The sequence below is a fragment of the Juglans regia genome, chromosome 14, assembly GCF_001411555.2.
Source record: "Juglans regia cultivar Chandler chromosome 14, Walnut 2.0, whole genome shotgun sequence".
Lineage (NCBI taxonomy): Eukaryota > Viridiplantae > Streptophyta > Magnoliopsida > Fagales > Juglandaceae > Juglans > Juglans regia.
The window spans coordinates 13,366,471-13,393,680 of NC_049914.1; the positions used below are offsets into that span (position 1 = coordinate 13,366,471).

The following is a 27,210-nucleotide window of genomic DNA, read 5'->3' on the forward strand; positions in this document are numbered from 1 at the left end:
ACGCAGAGAGCTTCCAAAATCCACAAAGCACGACAGAAATGGTCGATGATCACGCATCCACCCACCGACAACACTGACAACACCGACACCTATAGACAATGCCGACAGCCACATAGCTACCCACAGACAGTGCCGACAAACACCACAAATCACTCCGAGAACCACCAAAACTTGCTGACAAACCCACATACACCAAAAACAAGCAAACCCACCACCGAGAACAACCAAAAAATAGCCAAGAACCACCACAGATAGCTCCGACTCCAAAACCTAGAACACCAAGAGCAAGAAAATCTTGCAGAAACAGAGGAAAAAAAATTTTCCTCCTGTCGCTCACGAAGGATATAGACCATAGAGATGAATATCATAGTAGGGGCTCTGGTACCATGTCAAAATTGGTTTGAATACCCTTTCCATAGGGTTTGCTTTCATTATATAGAAGAGATTTACATATTTATTGCCAGAATTCCAGCTCCTAAATGCTATACAAGGTAAGTGTTTCCAACATTATTTACAGCCTAATTATCTGCTATAGACAATCTAGATATGAAGGAAAACATCCCTAAAATAGTACAAATCAAATCCCATAACATTACAAATCAAATCCCGTAACAATACACGGTTAGCTAGTTCACTACTACTTAGGAATCTTTGCGTACCGGGATGATCACCATAACAGAATTTAAAACAATGATATAGGCACATACTCCCCCACCATTCACGTGTACCTACCAGGTGGTGCCCTTTGGGGTCTCCTTCATGAAAGTTGATGAATTATGCCACAAAGTTTGCTTTGACTTGTCCCTTTGTCACACTTCTTGGAATGTAGTCAATGTCGAACTCAGTGAGCTCAATCGACCAATCGACCAGGAGACTAGAAGTGTCGAGCTTGTGCAAGGCTTTCCTTAGGAGGCCTCGGTAAGGCCTCAACGGGCGAGCTGCCACCATGAGTGCTAGTGTGAGTAGTTTGATAGGTGGGCAGCGTGCTCTGCCCCTCTTAAGGCATCTCTCATGTAACACATAGTGGCTTTTGTTTACCATCTTCCGCCTCTCAGAAAATAGTTGTGGAGGTGGTGTTTGGTGTGACTGAAAGTTATAGCTATAAGGCCTCTCCAGACTTAGCTGGCTTAAGGGCGGGGGTTGGTCAAGTATGCTTTTAGTTGCCCAAGTGATAAGTATATTTTTATGTGATTTTTATCACTTTTTTATTTATGAAAAGTGTCATTTTTCCTTCAATACTATTGATTTTATTTTATTTCTACATATTTTTATTTATTTTCTTAGATTTGAAGGAATGAGAGGATTTAGTGCAAAAAGATAGCATTTTGGTACAAAAGAAGATACTACCGATCCAGACTGATAGGAGGCAACGTGATCTGAAGAGAGCCGATGAGATTTGGGCAAGAATTGTTGTCTCATGGGCAGCAAAGAGATCTCTCTTGCCCAAAGGCAACAAGACTTACCTCTCGGTAGGCAAGGAAACTCTCAACCAGAAGGCACGACCAGAAAGCGCGAAGATTTGGCAACAAGGCTCTAGGTGGTTAGATTAGGGCGACTCGTCTAAACAACCAACTTAAAAGACCAACCTAAACGACATCGTGGGCAACAACTACAAAAAGCGAGAGGATTCTTTCATCCCGATAGGCGAGGAGAGGGTCGTGTGGTTTTTGTGACCTCTACGCCCGTTCATGTGTGACCTCCACGCCAGTTATATACAGTGCACATGGCATCTACTTGGTGGGATAATTCATCCCGATCGGGATCAATCTGCTGCTGACCACCTAATCTGAATTTCGCAATCAATCTGTTGGCGACAAAATCCTTCCAAGCTGCGCAATTCAAGCCACATATTACTGAATCTTCCATTTTAGATAATCTCGTTATTCTTGGGATAATTTCTTTTATGTTAATATTTATCTTTAAAAACTATTTTCCAAATCTTTAGGCTAGATTGTAATTACAGTTATCTTGTTTCCAGATTTGAATTTCGACATCTATTTAATCTCGACTTATGGGATGAACAGAGAGAGTTCTGAATCGGAGTCAAGAGTTTTTATGTTTAAAAGTATGAGTCTGAGTTTAGAGTTCCAGAATTTATTCTTGAAGTGTTCTTTCGAGAAGACGGAACTGGAGGGCAGAACTAAAAGCCGCATGCTTCATCAACCGACTTCATCAAAGAACACCAGTTTTATTCTTTTCTTTTTAATTTCATTATAAACTAATTCTATTTTCTAGAGCTTTCATGTAGCCTAGCATTGAACACATAGTTTATATTCCAAACTATTTTATTTTCAATATTTCCATAATTGAGTGTTCATTCCTTGTTCTTAATGCTTATAATTTTCTAGCTAACTATTGTTCGATCTTTTGGATTGCAATAAGACCAAGAGGTAATTTGTGATTAAAGCTCTAGGATTAAACACCATTAGTTGAGTGAAAGGAGAGATGTTTTACCGCAACTAGTGTGATTTTCAAGAAAAATCCAAAAAACTTAATGAGTCTCCATTTAGTTAAATTCACATAGAGATATAGAGTTATTAGTTTGAGATATTTTTGGTACTGTTTGAGAGAAAATATTGAATAGTTAAGGGATTTTTATCATCAACTTCGTATAATTAGGATTCTATAATAATGAAGAATAAATTGTGTAGGATTAGCTAAGTGAAGTCAAATACTCTAAATCTATTCTTATTATTTTTAAAATCTTAATTTTAATGTTCTTTTCTTCAGTTTAATAAACCATTCTTCAAATTTTGGTTTTTCAAATAGTAATTAATTTAGTCAATTTCAATACTCAATTGCATAATTATTCCATGTGGGTTCGATATATGTTTTCTTTATAACACTTTACTACTTGTTACGATCATGTGCACTTGTAGATATATTTTTATACGAACAAGTTTTTGGCACCGTTGCTGGGGAATAATTATTTGTTATTGATATTGATATTGGCTATACTTTTACTACTTTGGATTTTATTTTATTTTATTTATATAAAAAAATTTGGTTTAAATTAGATCTCAGTTTGGTTTTTCTTTTCAGGAATTAGAAGTGCATGTGCTAATCTAAATCATACACTTTTTTTATCCCAAGATTGAAAGATCTTTACGTTGGATCAATAAAGAGAAAAAGAAAGAGGTCACCGCATCTGAAATTAATATGGCCGACCAGGAGCACAAGGTGTTAAGAGACTATGCGATGCCCTCGGTTAATAGGGCAACGTCTAGTATAAGGCGGCCAGCTATACAAGCCAATAACTTCGAGATCAAGCCGGCCATCATTCAAATAATCCAACAAATCGTCCAGTTAGGGGGCTGTCACAAGAGGATTCTAACGTCTATATTTCAAATTTCCTAGAAATTTGTGATACTTTTAAACACAACGGAGTGGCAGATGATGCAAATTGATTGAGATTTTTTCCTTTTTCACTCAAGGAAAAAACAAAAGCTTGGTTGAATTCTTTGCCACCCAGCATCATCACCACCTGGGAGGAGTTGGCACAAAAATTTGTAGCAAAGTATTTCTCTCCAGCCAAGACAGCGAAATTAAGAAATGATATCACTACCTTCGACCAATTTGAGGTTGAATCATTATATGAGGCATGGGAGAGATACAAGCACTTATTGTGCAAGTGTCCACATCACGACCTCCTCGCCTGGCTTCAAGTACAGACATTTTACAATGGTCTAGGACCCACAAATATCCATGGTTGATGCTGCCGCTGGAGAGGCATTAATGAGTAAGACCCATGAAACCACATATGGACTTCCAGAAGAATTGGCATCCAACAATTATCAATGGTCTGCAAAGAGAGCAATGCCAAGAAAGGCGGCTGGAGTTTTTGAACTTGACTCAATATCTACAATTGCGGCTCATTTGGCAAATCTATCCAAACAAATAGGTAAAATGAACGTTAATACTATTCAAACTAATATTGTTTGTGATCATTGCGCAAGAAATCATTCAAGTGTAAATTGTTGAGTGGGGAATCCTTTTGTGCAACCGAATCATGAACAAGCCCATTACGTGTCCAATTTCCAACGTCAAAATAATCCTTCTTCAAACACATTCAATCCCGAATGGAGAAATCACCCTAATTTTTCATGGAGCAATAACCAAGTGCCGGCTAGAATACCTCAACAGTTTCCACATCAAGAGAAGAAGCCGACACTTGAGGATGTGTTTATGCAGTACATGCAAAAGACTGATATGGCAATGCAAAAGGCTGATATGGTGATCCCAAACAACTCAGCTTCAATCCACAATCTTGAGGCACAAATCGGTTAGCTCTCAAACATGCTTACCGAGAGGACAACAGGGACTTTACAAAGCAACATTGTGACCAAGCCGAAGGAACATGTCAAAGCCTTAACATTGAGAAGTAGGCGGACATATGACCAGCCAGTAAATACCAAGCAAGATGTAGAAGTTGCTGAAAATGTGGAGTCCGAGAAGAAGGAAATTGAGTACAAGGTGAAAGAAGCAGATCAGGATGCGACCGACCAGCAAGCTGAGAAAACTAAGGAGAATAAAGGGGATGCAAAACCCAAGAAATCCAAGGAGTTTATTTCTGAAACTTATTCTCCTTCAATTTATGATCCACCAATTCATTTTTCCACAAAGATTAAGAAAAAATAAGATTGATAATCAATTCTCTCTACAGTTGGAGATGGAGGAGAGCAGTGCAATTGTACAAAAGAAACTACTGCCTAAGGAACTAGGTCTTGGAGACGCAAAGCCAACCACCATATCTTTACAGTTGGCAATCGAGGAGAGCAGTGCAATTGTACAAAAGAAGATGCTGCCTAAGGAACTAGGTCTTGGAGAAGCAAAGCCGACTACCATCTCTCTACAGTTGGGGGACAGAAACATTAAATACCCGAGAGGTCTCATTGAGGACATACTGGTGAAAGTTGATAAGTTCATCTTCTCGACTGATTTCATTGTACTCGATATGGAGGAGGACAAGGAGATCTCTTTGATATTGGACCGATCTTTCCTTGCGACAGGGAGAACTTTAATTGATCTCCAGAAAGGGAAACACATTTTTAGGGTCGGTGAAGAGCAGGTCACTTATGACATATTTAAATCTATGGAATTCCCTTCCAAGGTACATTCTTATTTTCAACTAAGCGACCGAGACGTGGTCATGGCCGACAAGAGTTATGGAGCTGAATTCCCAAAGCTACCACATAAGGAACCACCCAAGCTTGAACTCAACCTGCGTCCATCAAGTTTAAGGAATGAAGAGGCCGGGGAGATCTCTAAGGGGTACACGGCTGCATCTTCAAGGAAAATATTCAATTGGAAGACCAAGAAAAAAAATCAAGGGAGCATCTCTTACCTTCTCTCATTCTTTGGTTTAATTTTTCTTCTTTTTTTTTTTCCATTGGGGACAATGTGATATTTAAGTTTGGGGGAAATGATATTATTTTATTTATTTAATAAAAATAAATAATAAATAATAATAATGATGATGATGATGATAAAAATAGTATGGTTTGATGAATAAAAAAAGCCTACGATAAGAATATCATTGAAATTGATTATAATTTTTAGGAGAAATTCTCACTGCTTAAGTCTAGTTGTTAATTCTTTACTTGATTTTGCTTAATTTGATATTTCCTATGTTCAATAAATGCCTCTTATGATCATTAATTTTTTTGAGTACTTAAAGAAATTTTATGCGGATTTTGTGAATTTGTATGGTCTCAACTTACTATAGAACTTGTTTGATTACACTCAAGGTGAAATCCTAGACAAAATATTACTGGGGAAATGATTAAGACATTTTTTGGACCGATTGAGCCTTTCAAGCTTACCTGTTTATTATCTTTATCTTTAGTCGCCCCTTTGAGCCTTATTGAAATATATTTTGGCCTTATATTTTTCTTTCTTGTAAACATCATATTCCCTACCCTATTTGAGCTTAAATATTAATATCCTTACCTTTCAAGAGAACTAAGTTTACACAAAGCCACAGACTCACAAGAGCATGAAAGGCAAGAGAGGTAGAAGGTCTGTAAATAAAGTAATTATAGCAATATTATCAAAATCATAAGTTTGGATATGTGAAAAGTCAACTCGTCTACTATGTGGCCAACAAGAAAAGGCCGACGAAACTCATCCACAAAGGCAGTCAAAAAGGTATGGAATATTTCCAAAAAAAAAAATTAATCTGCCGAATAGAGGGGTAAACAGAGAGATACTTCAAAGTGCAATAAAGAGAGGTATGTTGAGAGATTTACAATGATTGAGAAGAGATGTTTGTGTTAGAAGTGAGAATTCTCTATTTATTATATTGATGTTCAAACTTAAGTTCACTTGCTTTGTTTGAATCCTACATTTTCTTTGTAGCCCTCACCCTAGCCTTACATTACAAGTTTAATAAAAACCTATTGATCCCTAGTGATAGTTTATGTTCTACATCAGTGAAGAGTGATTTGAAAAGCAAGCCTATAGAGTTGTTAGAGATCCATTATTTATTTACTTGTTTGCATAACCGGGGAGCTAATGATGAAGTGAGAATGATGGGTATGCATGAATGTGAGGATGAATAATGCGATAGAATTGAGTTTTGGATTGCAATGAGACCGAGAGTTGATTTGTGATTAAAGCTCTAGAACTAAACACCATTAGTTGAGCGAAAAGAGAGATGCTTTACCCGACTAGTGTGATTTTCAAGAAAAATCCATAGAACTTAATGAGTCTCCAATTAGTTAAATTCATATAAAGATTAATATAGAGATATGGAGTTATTAGTTAGAGATATTTTTTGTATTGTTCGAGAGAAAATATTGAATAGTTTAGGGATTTTTATCATCAATTTGAGATAATTGGAATTTTATAACAAGGAAGAGTAAAATGTGTTGGATTTGCTAGGTGAAGTCGAGCGCTCTAGATCTATTCTTATTATTTTTAAAATCTTAATTTTAATGTTATTTTCTTCAGTTTAATAAACCATTCTTCATATTTCAGTTTTCCAAATAGTAATTAATTTAGTCAATTTTAATACTCAATAACATAATTATACCTTGTGGGTTCGATATCCGTTTTCTTTAAAACACTTTACTATTTGTTACGATTTTGTGCTCTTGCAGATATATTTTTATGCGAACACCAAGCGCCTCATCGCATTCTCTGTTCCATGTTTCGTCTGATTTGCTCCTTGAACATCCGGTTTACTAACACCTTTGGTATGTCGCTGCTGTATTGTTTAGCCCGAACGACTTCATCTAAAAGTAATATAGGCCTCAGTCAGTTATGAAGGAAGTCTTCTCCTGGTCCTTCAGACTTATTCGAATCTAGTTATACCCTGAGTAGGCATCCATGAAGCTGAGCATGCAGTGGCTGGCAATTGAGTCAACTATTTGACGATCCGTGGTAGGAAAAATTTGCCCTTTGGACACACTTTGTTTTAGGTCAGTGAAATCTACACACATTTGTAATTTTCCATTTGCCTTCTTCACGAGCACCACGTTCGAGACCCAGTCAGGGTAGTGGACCTTGCATACAAAGCCTGCCTCCAGGAGGCGCTCCACCTTTCTAGCTATGGCAGCGTATTTTCCCTTGTTGAAGCCCCTGTGCCTTTGCCATAACTTCTTGGACTCGGGGTCAACACTAAGGTGATGCTCTATAATCTTCGAGTCAATTTCTGGCATATCCTCATAGCTCCATGCAAACACATTCTTTTGCTTGAGCAAGAGCAACGTTAGTTGCTCTCGGAGGCCCATCACCAACCAGGTGCCTATTCTGACCATTGCATTGGGCCTGTCTAGCTAGAGTATCACTAGTTTGAGGGGCTCGAAAGGCTCAGCTTGCTGCAGGCTGTATATGTCGTGTCTCCACACCCCACTCAATAAGCTCCAGAGGTTAGGGAAATCACCTACATGTCGCCATGGGCCATCGCTACCTGGTGCTTCCATCAGTTGACTAGACTCTCCTTGCTCCGCTCCTTCTTTAGCACTGACATTCAGGCCTCTGTTCTTGAGTTATTGCACATAGCACTCTCATGCTAGGGCTTGTTCTCCTTGCACTTCTCCCACACCACTGTACGTTGGCAACTTCATTTTCAGGTGGTACGTGGAGGTGATCGCCTTCACCTTATTTAGTGTTGGCCTGCCCAGGATAGCTTTGTAATAAGTGCAGGCTTTAACTACCAAAAAATCCGTCATAATCATTACCGAGTAGGGGGTCGAGCCCGTAGTGACTGGCAGCGTGATGGTTCCTTCTGGTTGTATCGATTCTCCCAAAAACCCCTTGAGAGGTGACAGTGGCAAGCATAGCTGGTGTTGCCCCAAGCTCATTTTTTGGAATGCGTCCCAAACTAGTATTTCAGTCGAGCTTCCATTCTCAACTAGGATTCGGCGGGGGGTAAAGTTTGCAACCAGTAGGGTGACCATTAAAGCATTGTCATGGGGATAGGACACCCCTACGTGGTCTTCCTCGATGAAGGTTATAGGGATTCCACCTCGACCTTTGGTTGATCGCGAACACTTCTTCGCATCGCGCTCCTCCTAGCTTTAGCCTTTCTAGCCGACGTTGTCGCTTCGTCTCCGGTGAACACACCCAACTATGGTTGTGATCTCCCCAAGTGGGGATCCAACTCACCGGGCCCATTTCAAGGTGAGGGAGCCACCCTCCCAAATTTCCTCCTATCTGGGCTTCTGCTTCCGCAATTCCTTGATTGCTCTTTAGGTAGGTCTCTAGTTGGTCACCAAGTTTGGTACATGTCCTTGTTTGTGGTGCATTCCATTCTTTCATTCCACCATGGTGGCCCAATTAGGTGTTGGTCGCGGCGACAGTATCCTGTCATGTGCCCTACTTTGCCACAATAAGTGCACCGTGGGTCCTCTCTTCGGTCACCTGGTCTACCATTATCGTTCCACCATGGTGGGGCCTCATAGTCCTCTTTCGACAGCGCATTCGTATGAACTTCTTCAAAGTTGAGGCCTTGTCTTTCTTCGTCTCTCCTTGTCCACCACCTGTCCTGTCAGGCTTCTCTTGCATGCTCAAGCCTTTACTGCTACAACCCTCATTCACTCCTTGATCCGCTTCTTCCAACTCGGCACTCCTTTGTTCGATGAGCTCTTTCAACGTGTCCCCTGCATTTACCAAGTCATCTGTCTTGTCCATGAACTCCCTCAGAGTCTCCGGCATCTTCCTTGCTAATTCGAGCATGAACGGACTCCTGGGCCACACCTCTCCCAGGAGCACAAGCAACATTATCTTTTCGCCTTGATCGTCAGCTATCTAGCATTTATTGTTGAACCGTACTCGGTATGCCTTTAGGCTCACGTCTAAGTGGTCAGGGGGAAACTTCCGATGCCAAAGTTAGTTCGAATTCGAGGGAGATAGAAAAAGGAAAATGAGATAGTTAGATTGATGATCCTGCTTCTCGTCTTTCCTTCCACTGGCTATATATATTGTTCTGAGTGTAATGACCAGGGTTCCTTTCCCTAGGTGATCTGACGTTTGTTCATGCTCTATGGGGACACCACCACGTTCACTGTGACATCCTTTTCTGGATCCTATGGCGTTGGGGGTCTAACACAGGCATTTCCTTTAAGGGGGCACTTCACTGCATTCAATGCGGTAACCCTCCCTGCACTATGCTAGAGAGGGATGAGTGATCCTAACTTGCCCTGAGTCAACTAAGTCGTAGCCATTCCTGCTGGCGCAACTCTCCTCGTCCCCTCCCTGTGGACTGGTCTTGGTTTAGTTTGTTGGGCCATTTTCGTTTGGGATGCTCAGGTCTTGCGGTTGGGTCCATGGGCCATCAACCCGCTTGGCGTTGCCCATTCTTTCCCTAACAAACTGGACAAGGTAGATCACATTTGACGGGATGTGTGCAAACCGTAAACCATAAATAGCAAAGACTCGGACAAAGTGATTTTGATCAACCCAAGAAGGCTATTGGTCCTTTTTCACCCAAGAAGCATATGCTGGATTGGGTATTTCTTTGCCATAATCATCCGTGCTAGGATGATGGCATGGTTCAGAACCATCGAAGATGCCCAACATCTCACCGCTTCTCAATACAAGAACCATCTAATACAACCATTGAAGATAATCACTACCATCTAACTTCACACCAAAAATTGTTTTAAAGTAGGGAAGGTAGCAGGTGTTGTGTGAGATGCCATTAGAGCAAAGAAGAGTACAAAGGCGTTGGCCTATTAATCCTCCAATACCATGAAGAGTACAAAGGGGTTGATCAACATCCTCGATACCATAGGCTGTATTTCAATAGATAAAAGAGTACAGAATTTCACTAATAAATATAGATAGTCTAATGATTTTCCATACATTCATATAATACATGGAAAATGACGGAAGGAAAGAACGTGGCTTGCTATATAAGTGTGATTCTTGAGATCTTGAAAGTTAAATTCTATAATGATCATGATCCGCAACTAATTGTGATTCTGTATGCATTGGTGTTTACATATCGACATGCCCTTCATTGGTTGGATCTGTAGATGCCATAACAAGAAGGAGCAACGGCACTTATCATTGTTCTTTCTATCATTAGTTTCATCTGCATAGGCCTTTTCTCCCTCTTTTTTTTTTAGTTATTCCTGTTCTTTTCCTCACAAAAATCCATGGCTTTGAATTGTGTATACAGTATAATTTGATTTGTTTATAGCGTTATAAATTGGCAATAATTAGATAAATACAACTTTTTACAAAGCATAAATGTTAGAATAATGCATTCCCGAGACAAGATGAATACAAAGATACCGAAGCATATCATTCACCCAAAAATTCAAGGCTACATTAATCATTACAAAAGAAGATGATGATCAAGAATGCGTCCAAATGTGTAAATCTAACTCTTACATTGTTTTCTATTTTCCTTTGCATACACAAACAGCTCATAACAAGAGAGATACAGAAGTAATTCATTATCAGGGAGGCGGAGGCCCAGGCTCAAACAGTGGAGGGAAGCAGCTTCTAAATAAGCCACAGCAACAAAGAATCCATAAACTGCAGAATAAAACCCGAAAATAATAAGGAAAAAAGGAATTCTAGCTTCATCGATTTTTATACAGACGAGAAAGAAGCAAAGGAAAAACAAGAATCTCACCAGCAGTCCAAGAATTCATTGGCAGGTGGAGCTGGGGCAAGTAGTGGTGTGCTTGATGGTGGAGGTGGAGGTGGATCCATTGCAGAAAATACAACTAAATTGCAGCAGATTCGACTCAGTTTCCAATACAGGTAGATGATATGTATGAATGTTGTGTTAATATATGGCGACCATCCTTTCCTCTCAAGTCAACCCTCCACCTACCATTCAAACGAGAGTTTCAAACTTGCAGCTTTTAACTTTTAACACGGATTCCCAACTACCACATGAACAAACGTTTTAAGCATGAACCAAAGATGAAGATTGACAACTAATCCTAGTTGCTTAGACATGACAAGCTAGTTAGCTGTACATAAGGAATTCACAGACATGATATCAAAATTGCATGGCTGAATCTTGTTGCTTTGCTTGATTTGTTGTTGAGTCTCATTTAAAGTTCCCCAACTTGTGGTAAGCGGTCAGAAGTTGGAATCTCGGATAGGCCGAAGAGAGTTAGCACAACAAATCTCAATTTCCAAGTTCCTGTATAATTCAATTTGACAGGGGGAAGCAGCTCATGCAAGCACGCTCGAATGAGGTCAACAACACATAATTGGGCATCGAGCTGTCTTTCTTGTCACTTAACCCCCACTCTTTTCCAGCTCTTTCTGTTCCGAAGGGGGTGCCGCCACCCCGATGCATCTATCCTGCACCATTGACCAACCCTTTCTTCTACCTTCAAAACATAAACTAATTTTGCAAGTTTGCATAATACATCGAAAACTCTTTTATAACTATTTTACAACTCATTTTATAATCATTCAATATATTTGTACCACTTTATTAAAAATAACTTCAATTTACTTAACTATCTTCCATTTACAATAGAATTATAAAATAAAAAAATTCTTCTCATTAATCACTATTCACTACGCCACACCCTATAAAAAAGTTATAACTATAGAGTGTGAAAGTGAATAATAACTGATGCATAACATTTTTCATATCGAAAACTAAACATTTATTACAAAAGAGTCCCACGTCTATCATTTTTCATATAGAAAACTATACATTTATTGGTTTTTGTTAACATTTTGACTAGGTCAATCTGCACCCTCAAAGTTTGGTTTTTGATAAATTTTAGAAACTCAAAGTTTGTCCTCAATTTCTATGTACCAATCACTTCTGGTTTTTACTATGCGCCATCTTTGATATATAAAATATAATCAACAGTTGGAGTACTGCTTGGGTTTTGATCCCCCGCCTTTCATATTCCTGGGTTCATATTTCGTTTACAAGAAAGCCTGTAACGTGCCCTTCTTCTTTAAAGGAAAGACAAAAACAGTTAAGAAGAAAATAAACAGAGAAAAAATCAGCTTGCTTCTTCTTTGAGCAATCTGAAACCAATAAGCCCAGATAATATATATACACATATATCTACAAGCATTAAAGTACTTCAACAAACTTGTACCACCAAAAACATTGTTAGCATGAGTTTTTTCCCATCTTTTTGCCAACCTCTGCACTAATCAGGTTGCTTTCATCAAGGGGTCTTAATATTGGCCATCCAAAATGATTCAAACCGTGGCTCAGTTAAGTCCACTTCATCATTGGAGGCATGCCAACTTGAACTGTTCGAAGTCTCGAGTATCAGGCTCTTTATATACTCGGGCGAAGTATGATCTGCTTCATTGCTATCGTCCCCAACACACACTATACTATCAACTTCTACCGCTGGGGAACAAGGAGTTGATTCCTTACTTGATGGGGCTGGCCTTGTCTCCTCACCATCAATAGGACCTGACAACTGCAGTGAACAACGTTTACTGGATGGGACTGGCCTCTTCTCCATTTGATTGGTATGCCTTTGAATGAAGGATTCACTCCTTATCCTATGAGGGGATGACCTCTGAATGTCACAGGAAAATTGCAACAATCAGTTGGACGAGTGTGGGATGCTTAGGACAATCAAGCTCAACTTTGATTAGATGTAGTTTGAAAAACTTTCACCCTACTAGACGTGTGATAAAAATATGTAATTACTTAATTCTTCTAGTCTCTAAGTTTTAATTGGGACTCTAGCCCACCATGAAGGGCAGATTTTGTCCTGCTGCTACCCCAACCCCCACCCCCACCCCAAGCCCCAGCTCCCATCACAGGTGGGATCTGATTGCCCCCACCCTACAAATGGATGAGTATCCCAAGGGACTTTTAAAATGAAGTCACAAAAATCAAAACACAGTCAAATAAGAACCAACAAAAAAGCTTAGAGAGAGAGAATAAGAATTTTGCCCGAACACAAGAAGAAGCAACTGCCAAAGACAAAGCAGCCTAAGATGAAGAAGAAGAAGAGAATGAGGGAGTGAGGGAGAGACCAAGAGAACAAGGGAATTGGGAGAGTTGAAGGAGAGATTTTTTGGAGTTATACTTTTCTTCGTATAAGCAGGAGGCAAAACGGAGTGAAAGTGTGCAACCTAATAGAAAATATGAGTAATACTTGATACAAGCTCAAGACGTGCAAGCTCTTTGAAAAAGTAAGACTCACCATAAAAAAAAAACAAACGTTGGTATTTTCAGGTGAGTCTCTGTGATACCACATATTAAGAGGATAAGGTAGGTGGTGTATGAGATCCCACATTGCTTGGGAAGAAGAATTTTTGCTCTTTATAATATTCCAATGGGCTCCAATTGTATTATTGACTAGTCCTTTTGGAGTATAGGTTATGTGGCTTGGGCCTTCCATTGGGGCATTACAAATGGTAGTAAAGCCTATCCCAACCAAAAATGTGAGACTTGAGCCGTGCCACCTACGACGGATGGACCCAACAAGGAAATCGGAAATTTAAGAGGGGGAGATTGTGATACCCCATATGATAAGAGGATAAAGTAGGTATTGTATGAGATCCCACATTGCTCGGAAATGAAAATTTTTTTGCTCTTTATAATGTTTCAATAGGGATCCAATTGTATCATTGACTAATCATATTGGGCCATTAAAATCTCACTTTTTTTCAAAGGGCTTGCAGCCTTGCACACCCTAGATGTGCACAAAGTACATTCCTTTCTTATAACATTAATATTTTATTTTATATAAATGTATACTATAAATATAGGCAAGTGGATGGATACTACCACTAGGCTGGTGGTTATCTAACCCAAACCCCGGCTGTCTACAGGCACATTTTTTAAACGCCAATCCAATTACCCTAGGTAATGGATGGAAAATCTGCCTACTACTCTTGTGAGCCAGCAGATTCACATGAATGGGCAAAGTGACAGGCCCCTGTCTAGCCCTCATCTTAAAAAATATTTATTTGTTTTATTTATTTGTACGGCTGGATGAAAAGAAGGGAAGACAACAAACAAAGCCTATTTTGAAATAGAAATGGTAAATTTTACTTGTTCTAACACTTGTTTTAGAGCAATTCAATGTTCGATTGAAATTGACCTAAGCTTTCCATATATAGTCATTTGAGAGGGAAAAAATACATCTGCATCTTCCAACTCAGCCATTTTATGCTTTGAAGTATCAAAACTAGCATATTTGACTTTCAAGCTATCAACAGGTTAAAATGTGCACCGTCTATTAAGAACGAGTGTCCAAATTGTGATATCAACTAGCTGTCATCCCTCTTACTGACCAAATGAACGAAGGTGCTAAGCTTTGATAGTTTGGAGTGTAAAATATTAAACCTATTTTAATTAATAAGGTGGAAATTGTAATTTTTTTCTTTTTAATTTTTAAACGCTACTTGAAGCCAAAGCTATGTCAAATTCAAGGATTTGGAATATTTTGAGGGAGAGGGCATAGAGCAGGTCAGCTCAAATATGCTTTCTCAATAGAACTTAGTTAGACTTGGTTGATCATTCTCCAGATCATGCAGCAAAATGCATACTTAATGTCGTTGCTTTATAGAAGCTTTAATGTTACTAATTCGTGTTTGGATGAAGGAATTTGAGGTTAGTTTTTATTATTGAGGTTCATTTTAAAAAGTTCACAACATTACCATCCTACTACCAACATCATTTCTCACATTGCCGCCACTACTGTTGTTATAACTATCACTACTGTTGTTATAACTATCACCACCCACCACTGCCTGCCACCACCAAGCCATATTCTAGCATTATAACTCCTATAATCGTCTGAGTTCTTAATTTTAAATTTACTCATCCAGAAAATGAAATTTTTCATTGATGATACTGAATCTCTCACCAATTTTCTTCCTATCATCTTGAAGTCTATCAATCTTTTGAATTTATCATTCAAACACAACAGAAAAGTGTTTTTATATGCTAGGCTCCTTTCAACAGGTGCAGAAAGCTTGGAAGTAATTTGTAAAAGGGAGTCAAAGATCAACCAGAAAAGCAAGACACCCGTGATAGCCAATTCAATAGTACCTTGACAAATATGTAATACCTGGTAAAGATATACAGGAAGGTTTCTCCTTCTGGATTTATCAGGTGCAATTGTTGAAAGGATTTGAACAATCTCACCCATGGTCGGTCGATCATCAGGATTCAAAAGCAGGCACTCCTTTGCTAGGTAAGCCATTATCTGCATTTCTTCTTCAGGGAAATTCCCATTTAAACTGTGATCAGCCAACTCCGTAATTACTCGCCTGCTATCCTGTAAACAAGGGGTAGCCTACACAGACAAATTTTAGACAGCCTAATTCAACGTGAAATCTGTACATGATAAAAGTTTTAGTACCAAGCACAATAAAAGGGCTGCTTGAGATAACAGATTATAGACATATGCTAAATATGAAAAATTTAGCTTAAAAGTGAGGATAAAAAAATCCAAGATAGCAGACAAGATAGAAAATGATTTCATGTAATTCAGAGTGAGGATTTAGTATACCCAAATGACAAGGCTTTCTTCTCTGTTGCAGCTCAATTTATAGATGGGTTGCCGACCACTAATAAGCTCAAGAAGAACTACCCCAAAACTGAAAACGTCTGACTTGGGTGAGGCTTTTCCGACAATAGCATACTCTGGTGCAAAATAGCCAAAAGTCCCCTGCATTTTTGCTGGAGAATTGGAGCAGCTGGGGAGACCGTCAGCTCTTAAGAATTTAGCCATACCAAGATCAGTTATCTGTAAATTCATGTGAAAGTAAATTAAAATATATATATATATAAACACATATTATGTATGTCCACTAGCTGAATAGACAATTATAATAGCTCATTCTTTCCTAAGATTTCCCATCATATTACTTCAGGACACAAGAACTTAGAAGCCCAAGACAATAGTTGACTGACTGAGACAACCACTTTCACTGATGGTGAAAATATTACTTGGTAAAGTTAAACCAGATTCACTATGAATTAGGAGATTTTTTTTTTTCTGTTAATAACCATTGAAGCAAGTTCACTCAGCAAATTCCAGTGTCAATAAAGGTTATGAGCTTTCGTCCCTTTCCTCTTTCTGATGCTTTATAATCGTAACTTATGTAAGAGTAGAATCGAGACTCTTACTTTCGCTCTCCAATTATCATCCAGGAGAATGTTTGTTGATTTGACATCACAATGCAGAATCCTTGGAGCAGCTGCTTCATGAAGATATTCCAAGCCTCTTGCAGCTCCAATTGCAATTGCAACTCGAGTAGGCCAATCCATTTCTCTACCCGAGCCCTCATCCAAACTCTCTCTCAAATTACCATTAGGCATGTACTCAAATACCAGAAGCCTCTCAGCATTTTTTCCCATGGATTCTGAGCAGTAGCCAAGCAAAGGCACCACATGACAATGATGAAGTCTGGATAATAGTTCAATCTGAGCAAAACGAGATTGTAAAATACTTGCAAATTTCATGGGAAGAAAATCAAGTTATTGCCATTTTTCTTAAAATACCCAGATACAAGGTGGTTTGAACCAAGAAATAAAACCTAATGGCATATCAAGGTAGGTACCTCCGTTGAAAATAGAGATTCTGAATCTGGTCCCCCCTGAGTTTTTAGCCGCTTAATTGCCACAATTCTGCCATTTCTGAGCTGACCACGATAAACATAGCTGCTTCCTCCAACTCCAATAAGATTAGAGTTCGAGAACTTTCTGGTTGCACTTTCCAATTGAGAATATGAAAATTGGATGATGGTTCCATGTGTATTCCCTGTTTTGCTTCTAAGTAACAAAGAAGTCTTCTGAAAGCATCCTGAGATAAAGAAAAGGAATATTACAATGGTTTTATTGTCAAAGCCAAGTTGGATAAAAGTAAGCACATTAGAACATGCTTAAAGCCAAAACAAAAGGTCAGGTTCACATTATATTGAAGCAAACATTCAAGAATGTCGGAAATATTGTACATCAATTGCCTTGAAACTATGGTGAAAGATGACTTGCCTGTAAAAGGATTTGTGGGAATATCTATAGAAAATTTGCTCTGTAGTGCTGAAGAAGTCCTAAGACTTATTAAGTTGGTAGCACTATCGCAATTTTTTTCCTTGTCTGATGAGAACTTGTCCCTTCGATAGACATAGCAAATGGCAGAGGCAAGAAATGCAAAAGTTGTGAGAATGGCACACAGTAATAGAATAATCACAACAACTTTGCTTGAAATGTGCTTTTTTGAGACTTGTGCCGTGCTGAGAGATCCTGTCAAGAAGAAATTAGGCAGTCAAAGAAGCTTTTGTGCACCTTGATCTAAATAATAGCAAATATCTTCGTATAAAATGAGTTCAATAGAAAACAGATGATTCAGGGATCATTATCCATCAAATACCTGAATTTTATGAAAATGAATTCAACTAAAAAAGTACTTTACAGTTAAACAAAATCTAAACCCAAAGTCCAACAGAATATATCAGATTTTAGAGCCACCAGAATATCTTGAGTTCATCATTATTCCCCATAAAGCAGATGGTCAGCCACAAATACAACATTGCAACCCACTTTCTGATTTCGAGCATGATAAAACACCGAGTTCAGCAGTGAATTCATATCGTGAGGTAATTAATCATCAGTGAGCAATAATTAACCCTATTCAGTTATTCAAAAGAGAAATCTACATGAAGATTTCAAAAGAAAGAAACAGAGACACAAAGTAACATACCAGACGTGCAGTTGCAAGCTGTAAAACAGTTTCTATCAACATTGTCAGAAACTAACTTAGGAAACCCGTCAGCAGTGCATGTACACGTCCATGTGCTTCCACTTCCTCCAGCATCTACATCGGAGCGTAATATGTGTAGTTAGTGTTACATAACAAACTGGTCACTGCTGCCTCCCAATACATTGTCTAAAATGAACCCTGTCACTAAATGAAAGACAACAAAAAGAAAAATGCCTCGGACAAAGAATCCTTCAAATAGATGTGATAAATTTTGTATTTTTTTTAAACTTGAAACATGATTTCAAGACATGCATATCACTCCTAAGAGCTCCCATTTCAAAACAAAATGATAGAAACACATACACACACACATTAGTCATACAGAGACATCCTCCACTCGATTCTAGATAGATGGCATCCAAGACAGCCACTATAGCAACATGGACTCCAACATACTTCACTGGGCAGGAGCAGGATATTACAAAATTCATTCATTTTATTTACCCCTTGTTTTGAGATTCAAGGAAATAGGTAGAACAAAGTGACATGTTATGCCCTTCTTTACGTTCTACAGTCAAGTACCGAAAGTGTAGCGTTTAGTTCAGCTGATAGGAGGTTCAAGTGAAAAACAAAATTATAAATTATTTTAATAATTGCAAACATTGGGCTGCCAGAACGTACTATTACGTAATGCACTTTTCATTTTTCCCTCTCTCCAGGTAAATTGGCTGCTAGTAGAAGCTTCTAAAACCGCATGCATGGAAAATTCTATATATGAATTAACTAAGAATTAATATGTGTGTGTGTGTCTGTGAGAGAGAGAGAGAGAGAGAGAGAGGGCATGTTCTGCAACATATTTATCAGCAGCAGTAGGAGTTTAACCCACCAATAAAAAGCTTCTAGATGCTTAACCATAGACGTAGTAGCATACCTGGAATGCAATCACAGGCTGTGGAACAGTTGGATTTAACAGTATAACTCTGATTTCCATGGTAGGAAGAACATTTACATGTCCATTTGTTTCTGCTAGAAGTACTAGAAAGTTCATCTGCACCCAGAAACTCAACTTGAGACACAAGCTTCATAGCTTTTATCTGTGGACATCACATATTACAAAAAAAAAAAAAAAAAAAGCAACGCCAGGAGCATACTAATATGGCATCGCTTAATATAGTGAAATAAAAGCAACATTACTTGCAGCTTATTTTACCACTAAATTGTCAAACAAAGGGGGAACAGTGTATTCTTTGGGCAGGCATCTCAAGTTGGTATCGTTAATTACCAATTTCGATTGCAGGATTTGGGCTATTTTAAATTTTACAAACTTAATAGGGAAAGATTTGCCTTGATTTCCATTGTTACACTGGCAATAATCAGAGACAAATTCCAGAAACTATACAACTATTAATACTAACCGCAATGAATTTGCAGAATCCAGATAAAGCTGATAAGATAAGCAATGGCAACTTCTGTCTGGAGCTTCATATATTACCACCTTAATGCTACAAGGAAAGAAATTAAAGTCATCCAATATATTTTTGTATAACATCAAAACTTTGCACTTCATAGTTTTACAGAAGAACAAAAGGATAATCTCTATATCAACATCATACAAACAAACCGACAGCAGAAATTTCTCCATTAAGTAAAGCAAATAAACCATGCAGTGTGATCCCCAGTCTATACTTACAAGTCAAGTCTGCCGATTTCAAGCTGCTAATGATGATGATGATGATGATGATAATAACAACAACAACAACAACAATAATAAAAAGGCTAAATCCAATAAACAGAGTAAAAGTCATGCTCTTGTACAAATAATAAGCAACACAAGGGAAAATGAATGTTCTGAATCAACCTTTGTTAGGAAAAAGAGCTTCTTTAGTCTTTATATTTCATTGATGTAAAGCCCCCTCATCCAAACTGCAAAGAGCTGATAATAGACGAGATTTCCACTCAACCAAAAATATAGGTATCCATGCAGTAATAGAAAGATATGGATTTATGAATGAAATGAGATCCAAAACGTGTATATCAATCCAAGAACAAAATCCTTAATACTAATAAATCAACTTACAGACATTAAAATGAGTGGACATCAAAACGGAGTTGAAAACAACCAACCGTGGTTCAGCTATCAGTTTCCAGTCATTTATTATCAAAATAAAATGGCATTGAGGAGTGGTAAACACCATTAAGACCCAGGGTTGTTGATATCAATATTCGCTGAATCTCTGAAGGGCATATAAACACCATCAAGTCAAGAATAGAGGAATAGGGAAGCATCTAATTAAAATACTTTAGTAGGAATAGCCAAATTCATGGTTGGCCAACAAACATCCGAAGCTTCCAATTCAATCAAACCTAAAAGTACTAGAGTACTCACGCCAGGTACCAGGAACGTAAAGTTAGCCTATACTGAACTAGAATACTCTATACCAAGATTTTTGATACAGCCAATGCCCACAATTACTGGTCAGAAAAGATGGAATAGTGACACCCTGAGAGAATGACACAGCAAATAAAAGCTTAAAATGCATTTATGCATGAGAAACAAACATGTCCTCCAATCATTTAAAGCCGATACGCAGCATAGTTAGATCAAGCAATGAAGACAACAGTTATCCTGGATACCAGCCCTACGGCTCAAACTACGGTCCCTACAGACAACTCCCGGAACTGAATACAAGGGAAGGAGACAAAGCACCCAAAATAGGAGTAAAACTGTTGTCTACAAATTGCTTGTAGCAAATGAATGAAAGCAGAAATGAGCATTTTCCCATAAACAGAACCCATGAGCTTGTCCAATATAGCAGCTCCAAGGTAGCTTTAAATATGCACGAATCTAACTTACCTTTGATATTACAAAGACGGGAAATAGAAAAAAGCAGAACGTACATACCCAGAAAATCCAAGTCCAGATTATATGAACATACCTGTCAGAACTAAATGCCGGAAATTTTTGTTTTTTATTAAAAAAAAACTGCAGACGCGACGTATGACATCAAATAGTCTGAATATGGACTTATTGAATGCCTGAATTTATTCAAAAAAGGGAATGGGGTCACTAAAAGGAAGGCCATCAACAAACATTCGGAAAGCAGCCCTCTTGCAAATCCGAAAGAGACCCTTCAACCAATCACTGTAGCTAAAATCATTACGGATAAAAAAAAGATCAGAAACCCATAATTTTTCCCTTATATTTTTTTTCCCCAAATATCTCACAGCTTGGTGGGTTCATTTGGGAATATGGGTTTGGATCAAAATGAAAACTTCCCAGACTTTTTAAATTAAAATACTGCCAACGGTTGAAACCTCAAAACTTCTTTTCTTTTTAAAGTTTAAATAAGAGTAAAGTTATTTATTTATTTTTATTATTATTATTTTATAAAATGATATTAGATAAAAATTATTTATTATATTTTATTTATAAATCAATTATTTAATATTATATAATAAAATGATGAAAAAATATGAGGAATGAAAAGAATAGCCTTGTTGCCAAGATGGGGGTTAGTACAAACCTTGCTTCAAAGACATACTACTACAGACACAGTAGCCAGTAAAGCGACATGAAAACCGAAAAGTGGAGTTTCAACCCATTTGCCTTGCCAGGACGGGCCCACCTACTCAGTGTCGGAGTCTAGAGCGTCCCGACATACCATCACAATGGGTCCAGTCAGTTCGAAGCAGACAACCTGATCCGGCTGATTTACCGTTCGATCTATTGAATCCGGACTGTCTCACTGATGAACGGCCGAAAGAGGTTTCAGCTTAGGATTTGGAGATAGAATTTCATCCAACTTTATGACGTGGAGTTTTGTTGTGCTAATAATCACAATTAAAAACGAAACAAGGTTTCACTGTCGTTGTTTCAAAAGAAAATGAAAGAAGTTAAATCTGAACAAAGAGCAAGGTCCAACCGACAGAATAGCAAATCTACAGAAAAAGGATAAATAAAATATTTTTTTTAAAAAAAATAATTATTTATATTACATCATTAAGGTTAATTACTAAATCATATTTTAGTGAAAGCTTCACGCCTTCAGAGCATTCTTGGGATATGAGAAGAGGTAAAGCTGTGAACTTGGATACCTGATGTGGCAGAGGCTTAGCTATCCAGCTGCATATACTACGAATTATACATTTTTTAATATTTTTTAATTATTTTTATTAAATTAATTAAATTCTTCTATTCATCATTTTTTACCAAATCTTCTTAAATAAAAATATAAAAAATTAAAAAATTAAAATAAATATGTGATATAAAAATAATGAGTAAAATTTTTCAATATAGCAATAGTATGGCACCTTCTAACTTTAATTTGTAGCTTCTTAGTCTGCTTCCAAACATAATGGATTAATATTTATTTATTTCACTTATTATTTAATATCACAGAAAATAAAAGATGATAAATGGTATTTTTATATTGAAATTAATTTTAACAAAATCTAATAAAAGATTAACACAAAAATAATGGATTAAGTGTAAAACAATATATATCATCATTTAAATCAAATTTGATAGGACACAAAGGTGACCTAAAAGCACAACAACCCTAACTAAAGGTCACATTTTAGTCATTGAGTTAGTTCGCGTCTTTAGCTATTTCTAAATTTATATCAAAGACACGATATTTACAATTTTAAGATATGTAAATTTTGTTTATATTTTTTTATAAAAAGTGGGTAATTTAGAATCTATATAAAAAAATAATTTTTTAATAGTAGACTCTATTTTTTTCAAATAAAATAGTACTTGCTCTTATTAAAACTGTATATAATATTACTCTTTATATTATTTATTTCTATTCACTGTCTTACTTACATCCATGTCCACTCTAGCTTCAGATTTTTTAAAAATGAAAATGGGTTTCCGTTGAGAAAATAAAAATTAAAATAAAAGGCACCAAAAATCCATAATTAACTTTTATTTATAGTAAAAAAAAAAAAAGGAAACAAGAAAAGGAGTATATATATAAAGGGGATCCATAAAAATTATGGTTTCTGAATAATCATTGAATTAATGTATCGATAATTACAAATTTAGTTTCACTTAGGGAGGAATATAAGGCGAGGGATTATTTTTAGTTTCACAGACTTGCATGCATGCATAATCATTGGGCCAATATCTACTTGCAGAAAAATTTTACCTAACCATTAAAAAAAAAAGAGCTTTGGGATGACTTGAATCCGATTTCTGATAACCTAAGTTGGAATCCAAATGCATGTACGTACCAAATCTGTAAGTACTTCATTTTTTATTAGCCGATATGGCCGATGCCACCTGAATAACTCACTGTTTGCGAAAGACAATCTATATTAGGGTTGGACTTGTCGGCCACCAACCTTTTAGGTCTATTGTTAGATTACGTTAATCGATACGTACAATTTGTTATGCATGTTAGATTACGTTAATCGATACGTACAATTTGTTATGCATGTTAGATTACGTTCATCGATACGTACAATTTGTTATTATTAATTGATGAAAACTCTTCCACCTTGAACACTCATCACCGCATGGGACCACGCATATCTGTGTACGTCACTATAAAGAATGTCTTTTGTAATAGAGAAAATTATCATAAAAAAATGACAAACTATCATTTAAAATATTTGGTGACAGTTTAAAATCGTCATCACGACTGTCACTTAAAATATATCACAAAAAATATTTGGTGACGGTTTACTATTCAACCGTCATAAAAAATATTTTTAGTGATAGTTGGAGGTATCACAGAAAGTTACGTTCGGACGTAAAATGAAATGTTCGGACGTTAACCGGACCAATTGGCATTCGAATAAGAGAATTTTACGTTCGTTAAATACCGTTTGAACATATCATATTTACGTTCGAATATTAATGCGCCTGAACGTTAATTACAATAAACGTTCGACTTTCCATTCGAATGTAAACGTAAATTTTCAAATGTAATGAGTTGAACATTCGGACGTTATTTCGAATATAAATGAAGGAGCGTTCGAATGCAAGTGCTTTATTCGAACGTTAATCACTTTATTGTTCGAACGGTTTGTTCGTTTTAGTGTGAGGACGTTCGAACGTTACTATCCAATTTATGTATTTACATTCGAACGTTGGTTCGAATGTGAACCAACGTTCGAACGATTTTAATTTACATTCGAACGTACAGATCAGAAATATTAATTTCATAAAATTTAAAAACATAATACCAATTGTATCATATTACATACCATCAATTAACAAGTAACAATGTCTTATAAAAGCACAAAATTAGATATTAAAATTAGCCACAAATACTGATAAAATTTATTTATTCTTTTTCCCTCGCCTACCGCGATTCCGTTGCAACGATATAACACGCTCCATTTGCACCATCATCTCCCGTTGCACTTGCTTTTGCACTTCACCGTGTATTCTTTCCTCCTGGTCTCTCTGTTGGTCCTACAAACGCGTCTCTAAATAAGACTGTCGTTCTAATAGAGACTCTAACTCTTGCTGTCTCGACCTCATATACTCATTCTCACCCCATGCAACTTCTAAATTTGTCGTAAGATTATTAATTTGTGAAGCCGATGAGGTTGAGGAGGATGAACATCTATGCTTGATAGATCGTCAAAAACCTCTTACCATACTAGACTGCAGCCCGAGCACTTGCATGAATATGTCTATGTCATTAGGAGAGGATTCCTCAGAAGCTAACTGCATCTCCATCATTTTTCCCTGCAACTTAAAAGGTAATGATCGTAAATAATTAGTAACGTATTAAAAAAATAGAAATAAAAAATAAATTATTCAAATGTTATATAAATAATTTATTTAACAAAATTAACACTGCTTACATAATTAAACAGCGACAGGATTCATCCACTCACTATGCTCATTGATGTGAGCAGAAGCATAGACATGAATGAGGGAAAAGTTTTCAGGATCATCACATTTCTAACAAAGCAACATTAGCAATTTTAAAAAAATAATGTTAGTACTTAAATAAAAGAATATCAGGAAAATAAATGAATTCTATAATTTTTTAATTACCATTTTTTCAGCAAGAAAGTGAAATGACCTTGAACCAGCACAATGGTGAACAGTCAGAGCGGATCTATTTTGTAGTACTTGATTTTGTAGAACTCAAGTACTACAAAATATATTAAGAATGTTAATTGTAATATGTATACATATAATATATAAAACGAATATGAATGTAAATAATTAAAATACCTGATAATCTGGAGATGCGAAAAGATCACAACACTTTCTCCAATCATCTAACTTCATCTGCTGAAAAGGAGACTGCGCAACCTCTTCCAACGTCTCAAACTTCTTGAAGTGGTCATGACATCATCCTTTATGACGTCGGAATAGTGTAGCCATCAACTCATTCACGGTTCTCAAATCCTCGCTACAACCAAAGTCGAGGTCAAATTCATCCTAACAAGAGAATCAGGTCAAAAATATAATATACTAATCTAGGTGAAAAAAATGTACTGACAAGTAAACTCACCAGCACACGACTTCGAATGTGTTCCTTAATCTCATTCAGAACATCTCGCCATGAGCGCACATAAATGGAGCATAAGCTCGAACTACTATGCCAATATAGGAGGAAAGCACTGCTGCACTATCATCCACTCCTCCAGTGGAATAATCAGGAATTGTGATCTTCAGTTTTTCGTGCCTTCTAATTTTTTCAAGAAAGATTCCACGTGTATAGCCACGACCGTGACGTGCAGATGCATCAACTACATGATAATAGATAGTATAATTATAATTATATAATTATTGAGATAAAAGTATTAACTATATGATTAATTATCAACGACAATATTTCCTTACTAGTAGCTATCGACTGGCTATTGTTCTCTTCTGTGTTAGCTTGATCTTCAAAAATGGATTTCTCGAGTGGGGAGTCCTCAATGGATTCAGGAGTTGGACTTGGCGAAGGCACATTTCTTCGTTGTTGTTTTGGCGGCATTCTTAAAAATAATTAATTATATCAAAAAAATTAATTAGAAGAAATTATGAAAATTCAAGATATTTTATAGTCACCTATATGAATAAAATATTTAGTATTTTTATTCTTCATCTTCAGATGAATTTTCTATGCTTGTTTCAAAATCTCCATCAATAACATCTTCATCATCATCATGCACCTCTTCTTCATCGTCTTTATCCACCTCCTGCCAGGATTCTAATTCGTCTTCATCTTCTGACTCTTCTTCTTCTTTTTCCTCCTCACTTACTTGAATTGAATGATCATTTAATACAGACGAGTCGAGATGGTCGGGTGGGACATCATCTCTACACAAGGGGAGCAACTCGAGTGCACCGAGGTCAACAAACAAGTTAATACCCTCTCCATCTTCCTGGTATGCCTCTACAATCGGAGTGTCATCTTCATCTCCACTATTCTCGTAATCTGCACTCGTTCCTGCTTCATATATATTTCGAGGGACAAATTTTTGTACAACTCGCCAAGTTATCTCTCCACTATTTCCATCAGCACTTTTCATTGGATTAATCAAGTAACAGACTTGGGTAGCTTGACAAGCCAATACAAATGGATCATCTTCGTACCATTTAGATGCAGTATTGACACTCGTAAAGTGATTATCCCTATGTATCGAAACCCGACCACCGCCTAGATCCCACCAATCACATTTAAAGACATATGTTATAGACCCACACAAATATTTCAATCCGATAATATCACGCATGACACCATAATAGATAATATCATCTGTTTCATGACTCCCCTCGACCAACACACCACAGTTTTGAGTAGGGGTGTGCAAAATTTTGAAAATTCTGACTCCATCCGACTTCCGCTCCGACTCCGACTCCGATTTCGTCGGAGTCATCGGAATTCGGAGTCAGAGTCAGAGTCAGAGCTCCAAGAAGCTCTGACTCCGACTCCGAGATTTTTTTTATTGAACACTTGCGCTCGAGCGAGGTGTCGAGCACACGTTGTATTGAACATTGGCTTGAGCGACATGTCGAGCGGAAGTCGAGCGAACCTCTCTGGAAGAGTTCCGCTCGAGCGCCATGTCGAGGGCACGTCGAGCTCCGATCTTATGTCGGAGCTCCGACCTCCAATCGAAG

At 37.3% G+C, this 27,210-nt stretch overlaps 1 protein-coding gene and 1 non-coding gene across 5 annotated transcripts; both read right to left on the reverse strand.

Moving 5' to 3' along the window:
• Window positions 1-3,542: 3,542 nt before the first annotated feature.
• LOC118344609 lies at window positions 3,543-3,649 on the reverse strand. The gene has a single exon (XR_004798389.1). It is a non-coding gene; the product is annotated as a small nucleolar RNA R71 (small nucleolar RNA).
• An 8,684-nt stretch (window positions 3,650-12,333) lies between these two features.
• Window positions 12,334-21,108, reverse strand: LOC108990295 (receptor-like serine/threonine-protein kinase NCRK). Of its 4 annotated transcripts, none has more exons than XM_018964221.2 (11): window positions 21,062-21,105; window positions 19,984-20,058; window positions 19,541-19,627; window positions 19,057-19,173; window positions 18,126-18,239; window positions 17,417-17,668; window positions 16,987-17,228; window positions 16,553-16,849; window positions 15,933-16,169; window positions 15,489-15,716; window positions 12,334-12,977 (listed from the first exon to the last, which is right to left on the reverse strand). In XM_018964221.2, exons 3-11 carry the CDS (start codon window positions 19,608-19,610, stop codon window positions 12,612-12,614), a joined length of 1,923 nt encoding a protein of 640 aa, XP_018819766.1. In that variant the 5' UTR covers window positions 19,611-19,627; window positions 19,984-20,058; window positions 21,062-21,105; the 3' UTR covers window positions 12,334-12,611. The 4 variants fall into 4 exon arrangements, with proteins under 4 accessions (XP_018819766.1, XP_018819765.1, XP_018819767.1 ...); XM_018964220.2 differs by lacking the exon at window positions 21,062-21,105 and adding an exon at window positions 20,203-20,961; XM_018964222.2 differs by lacking the exon at window positions 19,984-20,058 and having other exon boundaries at window positions 21,062-21,108.
• Between the last annotated feature and the right edge of the window lie 6,102 nt (window positions 21,109-27,210).